At 35.7% G+C, this 13739-nt stretch overlaps 1 protein-coding gene across 1 annotated transcript in view; it reads right to left on the bottom strand.

Moving 5' to 3' along the window:
* Positions 1-13739, bottom strand: part of LOC107667027 (AT-rich interactive domain-containing protein 4B-like) — a 97706-nt gene that overhangs the window by 14251 nt on the left and 69716 nt on the right. Inside the window, exons 14-18 of the mRNA XM_016458609.1 lie at positions 12842-13061; positions 11593-11801; positions 3245-3427; positions 1699-1783; positions 905-1109 (exon numbers count right to left, since the gene is read on the bottom strand). Coding sequence (XP_016314095.1) covers positions 905-1109; positions 1699-1783; positions 3245-3427; positions 11593-11801; positions 12842-13061 — 902 coding nt within the window. The remainder of the gene's footprint in view (positions 1-904; positions 1110-1698; positions 1784-3244; positions 3428-11592; positions 11802-12841; positions 13062-13739) is intronic.

Raw genomic sequence — 13739 nt, 5'->3', positions numbered from 1 at the left:
GGTGGCCGATATAATTGAATTTATTTTCATTAATATTTAAGAAATTTGAAATCATTTGAAAATGGATTTAAAAATTATTTTGTAAAATAAACATACTTATACTTTACATGACAAAGTATTTTCCACAAATAAATAAATATTTAATAAAAATAGAATTAAAAAGGAAGTAAACTGTAACCAACAGAGCACTCATTATTCTGGGAAGTTTGTGTGCATTGGGAATCATATTATTTCAAATAAAACCAAGGTAACACTGATTTTACATACAGTACACCGTGAAAATGACATGAATATGACAGTGGGCAAAAGCATAAAGCGCAGCATAATTTGAAATCACGAATTTAATGTTTAAAGCATTCAATTTGCACGGACCGAAAGTCACGCAGAGAACACGCGATCATGCAGGTCACATACACACTTCACAAGATCTCACAACTGGATTCGACTAAGTTTGCAAGGTTTGTGAGATTAAATGTTCATTAGTCATTCAAAGATTTGTTTAAATGATGTAAATGCGTATTTGCTGAATGCTGACAGCAAACGAGAAAGTATTAATGTTTGCCTTTCTATTACTAATAATATAAAAGCAATCGTTATAATACTTTTTGGAAACATTTTAATTCCTTTGTTTAACAGTTCTATCGGACTATTAGACAGACTTATATCCGTATTAAACAGAACTATTAACGACGACGGCGAACAAGAGGGAGAATCTGAGCACTATGTGCTTAGGCGCTGCCGCTCTCAGCGCCATCAAAATAAAAGTCCGGAGCGCCGTCAAATGAAAAGTCCCGCCTTGAACGCATCGGCCAAACAGGAAAACTTATTGGCCGATGCCGATATTTGAAAAATGCCAAATATCGGCCGATATATCGGCCATGGCGATATATCGGTCGACCACTACCTGGGAGGCCATTGAGAATGGATGTGATCTCTATGGGCTTGACGGGCATCTGCTGGCTTCCTTTATCACCACACTCCTCCATCTTGGAGAAAACATCACTGCCAGAGTTCGGTTTGGTCAATCGATTGATGCGATTTTTGGACGAAGGAAGATCCTCTCTGTCTGTCAGTCGCTCTATTCGGTCTCTTTCTCGTTCTGCTTTATTCTGCTATTAAACAAAAACTTCAAATTAATGGTGCAGCCCCTCTAAACATGAATATGCATGAAGAATACACTACTGTTTAAAAGTTTGGAGTCAGTAAGATTTAAAAAAAAAAAAAAAAATCAGAAATCACTTTTATTCAGCAAGGATATATTAAACTTATCAAAATATAAATAAATGCTCTTCTTTGAACTTTCTATTCACAGTAAAAACAAACATGTATCACGGTTTCCACAAAAATATTGGGCATGTCACCATTTTCAACATTGATAATAATGAGAAATGTTTCTTGAGCAGCAAATCAGCATATTAGAATGATTTCTGAAGATCATGTGGCACTGAAGACTGGAGTAACGATGCTGAAAATTCAGCTTTGATCACAGAAATAAATTACATTTTACAATATATTACAACAGAAAACAGTTATTTGAAATTGTAAAAATATTTCAGAATTTTTACTGTATTATTAATTAAATAAATGCAGCCTTGGTGAGCAGAAGAGACTTTCAAAAACGTTTAAAAAGTCTTACAGACCCCAAACTTTTGAAAAACAAGTAAAAAAGAAAACCTCCTTAAGGAAATCAGACTGTACCTTTATTTTTTTGCGGTGCTTTATTTTAGAGACGTTCTTATTGGCTGGTCTGACAATCTTATCGGCTTTGATCCACTCGTCATACCTGTTAAGAGAGACAGATCGGTCAACATTTACTAAATATACGGCTCCAAAACTCATGAAACACTGTTTTGTTGCAATTGCAAGATATTGTAAAAATAACGAGATATTACATTACACGAGTCACAACTGCAAGATATAAAACACTGCAAAAGAGACAACATGACTAGTATAAAACATCAAAGCAGCAACAAGGTTTTCAGAAGGTCCTGCTTTGCTATTTTTGTCAGCAACACAGAAATGAGCTTCAGGATCAGAAATGTCCACACGACACACACTCAAATCCAAGCCTAGTTTTAAGGGCTGTTCATACTGACAGCGATTTGCAATGGCAAAGCAACCGAAATCATTCATTTTCAAAAAGTCTGCAATGTGTCAAATACCAAATGCACACCTGACTTTTTTCTATAAACCACCCAGAAACGCTCTTCACATGCTTAAAAGATGATGATCAGAGGCTGTATCCGTCTATCACTAAGCTGAGCAGTTTCCACAGGACGACACATGAACCTAGAAAGCACTTCCTCAATCAGGCAAATTATTATTTAAACACATTTCCACATGTTAAAACCAAGAAAGCTGTGGTTGGTCACTTGATGTGTTCGTCAAGCAGCAATACAGCGCAGCAGCAGCGACGTATTTTTGTAGGCCGACACGTAAGTTAGCGCCAACCTGGTTCCCTCCACAAAAACCCAATAGGACTTTTCCATTGGCTCTTGAATGATTACACATTTTGCTCATGCTAATCTTCACAAATGGACACATTTTGAAGCCTCGGCGGGAGTAAAAAGCTAAACGTAGGCTATAAACGAACTACACCATGGTCGCATCAACATCCCCTCCATTAAGCTTCAATAACTCCTTCAGTCTTTATTTAAAAACATGTTCACCCGGAAGTCTGAGTTAGAACAGTATGCACAATTATAAACATGTGTAGATGAGTTCCTGTTGAAAAAAACAGCATATGCTGGTTAGGTATGTTTTGAAGCATGACTGCTGGTTTGAGCTGGTTTAAGCTGGTCCTTAGCTGGTCATGAGCTGGTTTAAGCTGGTCATATGCTGGTCCTAAACTGGTCCTGAGCAGGAGCTAGTTGCTTAGGACCAGCATATGACCATCTTAAACCAGCTCAAGACCAGCTTAGGACTAGCACATGACCATCTTAAACCAGCAGTCATGCTTCAAAACATACCTAACCAGCATATGCTGGTTTTTTCCTATGTGAAAATATCTTATGTTCACGACAGACCTGATTTCAGACATTTAACCAAAAACCCTTTTCAAAAAACCATCTGACTTCAGGACGATGGAAATGGAAGTGCTAGAAAGCTTGGTTCTGGACTTCGCCCCACACAAACACGTCATCCCTGCAGACTTTCTGACTCCAGTGCCATAATCTGATTGGGGCTACCAGCTTCTTTGTAAATGCAAACAGATTAGGCGTGAGCTCCCAGGGTCCTGCCTTACCTGACGTTCCAGCCACAGTAGTGCACCAGGTAGAGCACCTCTCCCCCCTCCAGGTCTGACTCTTTCACAGTGGCTTCGTACGTCTTCTGATTGTGGCCTCGCCCATACCTCACCTGCACCTTCATCCCAGGACGGTAACACTCAAACTCCTCCCCTTCCTCCCACTCCTGACTGCTGACATCCCTGCAAGAAAGACAATTCAGTACTTCCTGTTTCCTGGCACTAGACTTCCCTCCCGACTGCCCTCCCCAAAAAACCCTCCCCAAAGTGAGCTCACTGTCTCAGCCTAGTGCTTCTGGAATCTAATTATCCTCATCTTTCCCTGTCGGATAAGTCTAGCAATCCACCTGATAGGATGAGATTATCGGAAGAAGACATTATGGGGTCATCAGCCAGCTGTCTGAACCTCAACCTGGAATATACTGAGAACTACTGCCTGTTTAAAAGGAATGTTTCACCCAAAAATGAATCTCCTGTCATCACTTACTCACCCTCATGCTGTATTTCTTATGTGGAACATGTCAGAAGTTTTCCAAGCTGTTCTTTTCCACATAATAAAAGCATATGGTGACCAGTGGCTGTCAAGCTCCAAAAAGTACTGAAATAAATAAAAGTGCTCCATACAAGCTGTGCATCCATGCATTTTGAAGTTGGAATAAGGGCTGTTGGAAATAAGCAATCACCACCTTTGCTCATTGGTAGTCGACTTTATACAGAAAAAAATCTGAATAAAAAAATAAATACTTGGATACTACTGAAACCTATTTATATAACTTTATTATATATAAAAACATTATAAAGGATATATTATGAAATATTAAAATTAATATAAATTATTATTATTATTTATAAAAATAAAAAATTCTAAAAAAATTAAAATTACTACTATTAATATTAAATAATTTATATAAGTAAATGATTGTATACTAGTTAAACATCTACTATATATATATATCATCCAGTTATTCCATTTATTATACATCATTTTTTTTAATATATTAAATAAAAAAATTACAATTAATAAATAATTGTACACTAGTATACAAAATATATAAAATATGTATACAAAATATGTAGATGTTTCACTAATATCTAATTATGTATTATTTATTTTTACAGATATATATTATTTATAATTATATTATAAAATAAATTAATAAATAACTGGACACTGGTGAAACATCTACAATAATACAACTGCAAAATGTGCACAGCCACTTTTAAATGATTTTGTACCATTATGGTGTAGTTACGGCATCTACTAGTAGGGACTAACTATTCATACTAACCAGCCAAACCATGTACAAAATTCCTCAATAGTAATAAAGCCCTTAAAATCACATTTATGGTGTTTTTCTTGGTCTTTTTGGAGCTTGACGGCCTGCGGTCATTATATGAACATGCAGCATGAACATTCTGCTAAACGTCTCCTTTAGCGTGCCACAGAAGTCAGTCAGTCATACGGCTTTGGACCAACATGACGGCGAGTAAATTAGTTTTCTAACCTTAAAGATATTTCAAATGTGACTTTGAACTTGAGTTCAGGATGTGTGCGTGTGAAAGGGAAAGGGTCAGAGTGCAGCGAGAGGCACAGCGAAGCTCAGCAAGGGGGCAAATCACAATCACGTTAGAGAGCAGAGAGGAAGCCACATTAGAGAGTTAGCACACCGAACCCTACCGCTCCGCCGAGGGTAATGACTACAGTGTGGACAGTTCTACCAAGACACAACCCTGGTTAATTAGCAGCAGACAACTCAACTAGTGATGCAACGACTAGGCAGGACCCTGGTTCCACATAGTTATTTGATTCACTCGGAGCAAAACAATACAGAAAATGGAGGGGAAAAGCACCACTGGAGATGGAGGAGAAAAGCATCTATGAAGACCAGCTAACTCAAGAAGATTGGATTAGTTAGGCAAGTTTAATCTCAAAAGACATTCGAATCAGAGTCAATGCAACCAGATTTAATTTATGGACTACAGACCAGCAGTAGAGGAGGGAATCGTTAGAAATTCAATGACTGCGATTCCATTTTTAGTTCTGGTTCCTTAAAGGAGTAGTTCACCCAAAAATGAAAATGTACTGAAAATGTCCTCCCCCTCAAATCATCCAAGATTAGGATGAGTTTGTTTCTTCATCACATCTGGAAAAATGTAGCATTGCATCACTTGCTCAGCAGTGAATGGGTGCCGTCAGAATGAGAGTCCAAACAGCTGATAAAAACATCACAATAATCCACACCACTCCAGTCCATCAGTTAACATCTAGTGAAGAGAAAAGATGCATATTTGTAAGAAACAAATCCATCAAGACGTTTTAACTTTAAACTGTTGCTTCCAGATAAAATACGAGCCCATAATCCATAATAACGCTTCCTCCAGAGAAAAAGTGTTCTGGTCTGAATCAGGAGAGAAATCTGCACAGATCAAGCAGCGTTTAAACAGCTCTAAACAAATATGTGGCTGGATTTTGATGTGAGAGACAACAGGAGATGCACTTTTTTCACTGGTTATTATGAATCATGGACTTGTATTTTAGCCGGAAGCAACAGTTTTACTTGATGGATTTGTTTCAGCTTTTGTCTTCTCCAGACATTAACTGATGGACTGGAGTGCTGTGGATTACTTGTGGATTATTGTGATGTTTTTATCAGCTGTTTGGACTCTCATTCTGACGGCACCCATTCACTGCAGATCATCCATTTCTGAGACACTCATGCAATGCTACATTTCTCCAAATCTGATGAAGAAACAAACTCATCCTAATCTTGGATGGCCTGAGGGTGAGTAAATTATCAGCTCATTTTAATTTTTGGGTGAACTGTTCCTTTAATGATTTCACAATTCTGTTAGTACTGTTGAGTTAGTTCAGAGTTCAACATGACTAAACACCTGCAAGCCATTAAACAAAATCAATTCTATAGCTTATGAGATCCATTTATGAAACAATAATGGAACTGTAAGTCTTATATAATTCCATTACACTCTTAAAAATAAAAGGTTCTTCATTGACATCGATGGTTCTGTGAAGAACCTTTAACATCCATTGAACCTTTCCATTCCACAAAAGGTTCTTTATAGTGTAAAAGTGTTCTTTAGATTATTAAAATTATTATGTTCACTGGAAGGTTCTTTGGGGAACCAGAAATGGAACCTTTTATTTAGGTTATTGGAACCTTTACTTTTAAGAGTGTTTTTTTTATTTTTTTGGAAAACAGAAAGGCTTCTTGATTCCCAACCCTAACCAGGCACAAATCTCCACATGATCTCAGCATCAGGGTCTGTTTACATCCACAGAACATCTCACAACAACACAGCAGAACACTAAAGGCATGATATGAGAGAGCAGAAAGTGTCAGGAAACACTTTAAACAGTGAAGGGCAGCAGTGGTAGAGCTCAACTAGTCAGTCCATCGCTTCAAAGTCACACCTGAAGAGTAAAAAACAAAACCTAAAACCCCCAAATCACAGATTTGACTAGAAAACAGTGAACACAAAAACAAGGCGGGAATAACTCAGAACCAAACAGATTTTTTGTTTTTCAAACAAATTGTTTTATTTTTTTTTTAAAGAAATTAATTATTTTATTCATCAAGGATGCATTCAATTGATCAAAAGTGTCAGTAAAGACATTTATTTATGTTACAAAAAATTATATTTCAAATAAATGCTGTTCTTTTGAACTTTCTATTCATCAAAGAATCCTAAAAGATAAAATGTATCACAGTTTCCACAAAAATATTGTGCAGCACAAGTGTTTTCAACATTGATAATTAGAGGTCGACCGATAGTGGATTTTGCCGATACCGATAGCTAGGTTGGACCACACTGGCCGATACCGATTAATTAACCGATTGTTTTAAAATTGATACTGAACAAAAACTAAAATAGTGCTTTATTAACAAAAACAGTACTGAACCATACTAGTAGTAAAAATAATAATAATAGTAATACTGAACATACTGAACAAAAACTAAAATAGTGCTTTATTAACAAAAACAGTACTGAACCATACTAGTAGTAAAAATAATAATAATAGTAATAGTAAATGTTATTAGAATAGTACTTGATGATTATCTAATCAAAATAAAAGCGCAGCGCTGAGTCTAGGAGAACTCAATGGTATCACACACACTCCGGACGCGTCGCCTTCAACACGAGCAGCGGTCTAAAACAGTTATTTAATCACCAAACAGACACAAGTTTACTTCAAGAATGAACAATTTGGCATGGATGAGTTTGAAGTTCGGTGTTTAAAAAATGGAGCAAACAGAAAGAGGAAGCGCAACCTATATTATATCTCTATAAATGAAGCACACAGACTTTATTAGAGCCACAGAAAGACAAACGTTTTGCTGAAAATGCACAATACACAATTCATTATGTACATTAACAACGATTCGGGACTAATATAATGTAATTTAATGGAAAACTATGTGAATGGCGCTCTGTGGTGCGGCAGGATTTTCTGTCGGCTGCATTTAAATCTGCGTCTAAAGTTTCCCGCTCTGTTCAGCGTGCAGTATCACGTGTCTAAACAAATAGCACGTGCTGTCAGTGATTTCAACCACTAGAGGCCGCTCTCGCACTGTATAATGACAGCAGACCCTTCTCAGCCGCTCCAGCAATGGACGCAACCCGGAAAACTATCGGCATGGATTTTTGCTGATAACCGATAGTTCCAGCAATCAACTATCGGTGCCGATTAATCGGCAAAACAGATACATCGGTCGACCTCTATTGATAATAATCAGAAATGTTTCTCGAGCAGTAAATCAGCATATTAGAATGATTTCTGAAGGCTCATGTGACACTGAAGACTGGAGTAATGATGCTGAAAATTCAGCTTTACATCACAGGAATAAATTACATTTAAAAAATATATTAAATCACAAAACCGTTCTTTTAAATTGAAATAATATTTTAAAATTTTTACTGTATTTTTGATCACATAAATGCAGCCTTGGTGAGCAGAAGAGACATCTTTAAAAAAACGTTGTGTACCAGGTTTTGAATCTTATCGTAAAGAAATTCAATCTGATGAAATTTAACTACGGTCTTTTTCCGTCACTGTGAAATAACAGCTGTGATGTGTTATATTATAGAAAATTCACAGGAATTGATTCACACGATACTGACCATTTAAATAAAACGATTTCAAACGGACAAATAAATTGTCCAGCGCAACGGAAAATAAGAACTGAGGTTTTTTCGGCTCATGCATTTTCAAGGTGTAACAACCTGCTGTTGAAAAAAGGGGAAGAGAGAGAGAAAGCAAGCTAAAAAGAGCGAAAGCTTCGGCCAACGTGCAGTTTCCTAAAGACCGTCATGCTTGGCTTTAGCGTCTCATCCAGACAACATCCACAAATAAAATCAGTGAGATATTTTCACAAGAACTAAGGTCATACAATTATGAAGTGCTTTCATGATCGTAATCGAGCCATCCCTAACAACAACTCTCATTTTCTGCATGTTTCTCACTCAGTCTTCCTCAGTTTTGTCTTCTGTAGAGCTGCTTATAGCTGAATTGAACTCGTTTCGTGATTGATGAACTTCAGTTACTGAACGGAGCTGAATAAAGTTTTTAGAGCTGCTTCACAGCAGAGTTTGTCTCATATTTGAATAAGTTTGCATCATTTATTTCTGTGAAGCTGCTTCCAAACACTCTGTATTGTTTAAAGCGATATACACTACCAGTCAAATGTTTGAGCATTAAGATTTTTAATGTTTTTTAAAGGAGTCTCTTTTGCTCACCTAGCCTGCATTTATTTGATCAGAAATACCGAAAAAGCAATTATATTGTGAAATATTTTTACTATTTAAAATAACTGCTTTCTATTGTAATATCTGTTAAAATGTAATTGATTCCTGTGATCAAAGCTGAATTTTCAGCATCATTACTCCAGTCTTCAGTGTCACATGATCTTCAGAAATCATTCTAATATGCTGATTTACTGCTCGAGAAACATTTCTGATTATTATCAATAGAGGTCGACCGATGTATCTGTTTTGCCGATTAATCGGCACCGATAGTTGATTGCTGGAACTATTTGAGAAACAGCTGAGTAGAATTTTTTCAGGTTTCTTTGATGAATAGAAAGTTCAGAAGAACAGCATTTAGCTGGAATAGAAATCTTTTGTAACATTACAAATGTCTTTATCATCACTTTTGATCAATTTAAAGCATCCTTGCTAAATGAAAGTATTAATATCTATAACACCCCACCCCCACAAAAAAAATAATAATTTTTTAATTATACTGACTCCAAGCTTTTGAATGGTAGTGTATAATTTTACAAAAGCTTTTTATTTCAGATAAATTCTGATCTTTGGATCTTTCTATTCATCAAAAGAATCCTGAAAAAATGTACTCAACTGTTTTAAATATTAATGATAATAACAAATGTTTTATGAGCAGCAATTCAGTATATTAGAATGATTTCTGAAGGATCATGTGACACTGAAGACTGGAGTAATGATGCTGAAAATTCAGCTTTAATCACAACAATAAATTACATTTGAATATATATTCACATAGAAAACACTTATTTTAAATAGTAAAAATATTTCACAGTATTACTGCTTTTTTCTGTATTTTGGATCAAATAAATGCAGGCTTTGGAAGCAGAAGATAATTCTTAAAAAAAACATTAAAAATCATACTGTTCAAAAACTTTTGACTGGTATTGTGTATATATATATATATATACAGTGGGTACGGAAAGTATTCAGACCCCCTTCAATTTTTCACTCTTTGTTATATTGCAGCCATTTGCTAAAATCATTTAAGTTTAACATTAAGAAAGTGCTGTCACTTTAAGAGAACGCACTGATCCAGTGCACTGATACTGTACGTTCAGCCGGCTATGTCTGCTAAGATACTCACCAAGACGGGCATTTTGACAATTTTTGTGTGAATTTGTCCATTCAAACACAATAGTTCACAGAGAGCTTAATATTTGTGCGCGTTTTGTGCGGGTTCACGCGCTTCAGATGAGCGCACACACAGATCTTCTCACTGCGCGCGCGAGGTCACGTCTTCCGGCTCTTTAATATTTAAACTGGCAAGGCTTAAATGAGTTTAAACACAGATAGCAACGTATGCTGTTCAGGTCTCACCTGCGCTATCAACACGTGATGACGGCACAAATGACAGTTATTCCAGCATAAAGCACTCGCATTGATTAAAGAGTGATAAACACAGATACCAACGTGTGCTGTTCAGGTCTCACCTACGTTATCAACACGTGATGACGGCATAAATGACAGTTATTCCAGAATACAGCACTCGCATTGAACAAAGAGTGAGTTTATCCAAGTATTGTTTTTTTTTTCTCTCATCGCTCTTGTTGTAATGTATTGGGGAGCCAGAATTTGTATTCATCAACAGAAACATGCATTAGCCGAACTCTAACAAACCATATTACAGATGCATTGTCAGATTTAAGTTGAACCGCGGGTCCTAGTGTATGCCGAACCGTGTGTGGAAAACTGTACGGTTCGATTTTTTACCGAGAACCGTTGCACCCCTAATATATATATATATATATATATATATGGGTCAAGGACGACATCTCTAATTATTTTATTATTAATGTTTTTCTTATACTCCATTTTTTAAATTTCAGTTATAGTATAGTATTTGTGTATGGGTCAAAGACGAAAAAGGGCTTAAACATAAAAACAATAAGTGTAATACTGCTTTAAATTATTGTTGTTTTTCCCAATTATTTTTTTAAGTTTTCGGTTTAATTTAATTGCAATTTTGTTTTTGTTTTTCAGAGCAAAAAATAAATATCATACATTTTTCCCTGATTTACAGAAGAGACCCAGTAAAATCCATTCAGTGTAACAATCTTGTCAGGCATATTTACAACGAAAGTCAATTTATGACATTTTAAAAGACTAATTACTTTGACCCCAAATACTAATTAGTTGTAGTTTTACATTTTTTAAATTTGCCACTATCCTTAGGTTTTGCCCATTTGCCAGTAAGAATTTTTACTCATTTAAAACGTAATAAAATTTTATATGCTCCCTTATTCTTTTATATATTTTAATATGTACTTAACGTCTTTGACCCATATATATATATATATATATATATATATATATATATAAATAAAGGTGACTTGACTCTTCATCCCTCTTTTTTCCCTCATCAATTATTTCTGCACTTTCAGAATCTCTCCATCTTCACCTCTCATGCACTGATCTCATTTTTGTCTCCGTTTCTCTCTCTCTCCCATGATAATCTCCTTCAGAGATCCACAGAGCCATGCCCTGAAGCTCAGACAGGAAGCACTGATGCTCAGACAGGAAGTGAGGCGGATTCAGGTTGCACCTACCCTGACAGATCTTTGTCGTCGGGTTCCTCGCATGGTTCCTCCTCCACGCTCTCAGTGACGGGACTCAGCGCTGTCGGGACGCATTCTCTGGCCTCCTCTTTCGTATCGCTCTCCTCTTCATCAGCGTGGTTATCCTCCTCCTCCTCCTCATTTACACTGCTGATGTCCACTTTATCTTCACAAGGTGCCGTGGATTCTGCGTTCTCCTCCTGAGATCAAATAACACGTCATCTTCAATAATATGCTTTTGCGATTAATATTATTTGACCCTAATTAAACTCTGATTTAGCTACATTTGTAAATGCATCATGGTTTTTGTTTCAGCAGCTTGTTTTGGGAAAAAAGCCTTATAGCCTTATTCATAATGCCTTATGAATATACATGAGGTCAGAGAACCCTGCTGAGAGACTAATTAACAGGGGAAGATAGCGGCTGTGCTTCAAATGCAATAGTAGTGTACTGCTTCCTGCACTGTATGTAGTGTATACTGCTTACAGCAGCTTTGGAACTGTGAGAAAGTACTTAGTTACACTATAAAGTTGCTAGCAAAAAGTAGCTAACAATATGGTGACAATATGTTTTAGATAATTATCAATTGAACATATATAATAAAAAATAAAATAAAAATACTGTTACTGATTACATTAATAAAAAACAGCTAGTGATCACGACATGAACACTAACTAAATACATTTTGTCCATCTATGCAGTCATTACACATGAAACACACACACATATATATAATACAAAAAGTAAATAAAAAAAACAGTAAAGTTAGTAGTGTCACTATTTTTAGTTAATTAATTAAAAGTATAAATAGCTAAAACAAGTGTAAATGAAATATAAATATAAATGGAATATGTATATATTTATAAAATATAACATGTATAAAATGTATATATATATATATATATATATAAATAAAAATTCACATTTTTAATCAATGATTGATTGATTGATATTTTTACTATTTAAAATAACTGCTTTCTATGTGAATATATTGTGTATATATATATATATATATATATATATATATATATATATATATACACACACACACATACACATACATATGCAATATTTGAAATTGATTAAAAAAGATGTGAAGTATCATTGACAATATACTGCATATTTTGCCAAATGTAGTAGATAATGAGTGTATTGGATGCATGCAGCACAGATGCAGTATGGGTAATATGAGTAGTCTGCCATATTTCAGACACACCCTGAGATGATGATGCTCCAGTACCTCGACCACATGTGGGCTGCTGGAGGTCTCTGGTTCTTTGAGGGCTTTCTGTTCTTCTCCTGCGCTGGATGTGCTTAAAGAGACAGCGTTTCCGCCGCTGACCGCTTCCTCCGCGCTCACCTCGCTCTTTGAGCTCGTCTTCTCGCCCGTCTTATATGGCAGATCCATGCGGAACGTGACTCTCGTGGAGGCGCAGTAGTCCTCAAAGCCATACAGGTACCTGCAGGAGGTTCAGCATCACAGATCACCACATCCAATAACCAGCTTCATGGTGTCGTCTCATGGTATCAGATGGTAATAATATGGTCAACTAGCATTAATTTTGTCAGCAAATTTTGATTTAGTTTTAGTCATAGTCTTTTGACTAAAATGCCATTTAGTTTCAGTCATATTTTAGTCATCTGAATTGTTTTTAGTTTTAGTCGACTAAATATCAAAATATTTTAGTCGACTAAATCTACAGTAAATATAGTCGGCTAAAATCTAATGGGTTTAGTTACAGTGCATTTATTAAGCATTTCTCTAAAATTTCCAAACTCATTATATAGGTTTGATTTTAAGGTTTTATCATGATAGACACCGATTTAACTGTGGTGACACACAACATGCCTTTATGTTAAAATGAAATAAAACCACTTCTCATAAAGAACAAGAACATGGTCTTGTTTTTAATGAAATACCAATGGTTAAATAGGCTAATTATGCATTCTTTATAGCAACTTGTTTACCATATTCTTAATTATTTCAAGCAGACATTTATTTCTATAAATACATTTAGATTAATCTTTAGGGCTACTAAAGTTTTTCAGTCAAGAGCAGTGCATGATTTTCTGTCTTTCTGTTGTTGCTTGATTAACATCAATGATTTGGATAATAGCAACTAAATTAGGCTGCTGTC

The sequence above is a fragment of the Sinocyclocheilus anshuiensis genome, unplaced genomic scaffold, assembly GCF_001515605.1.
Source record: "Sinocyclocheilus anshuiensis isolate Anshui unplaced genomic scaffold, SAMN03320099.WGS_v1.1 scaffold665, whole genome shotgun sequence".
Classification (NCBI taxonomy): Eukaryota; Metazoa; Chordata; class Actinopteri; order Cypriniformes; family Cyprinidae; genus Sinocyclocheilus; species Sinocyclocheilus anshuiensis.
This window is presented reverse-complemented; position numbering and strand designations above follow the sequence as displayed.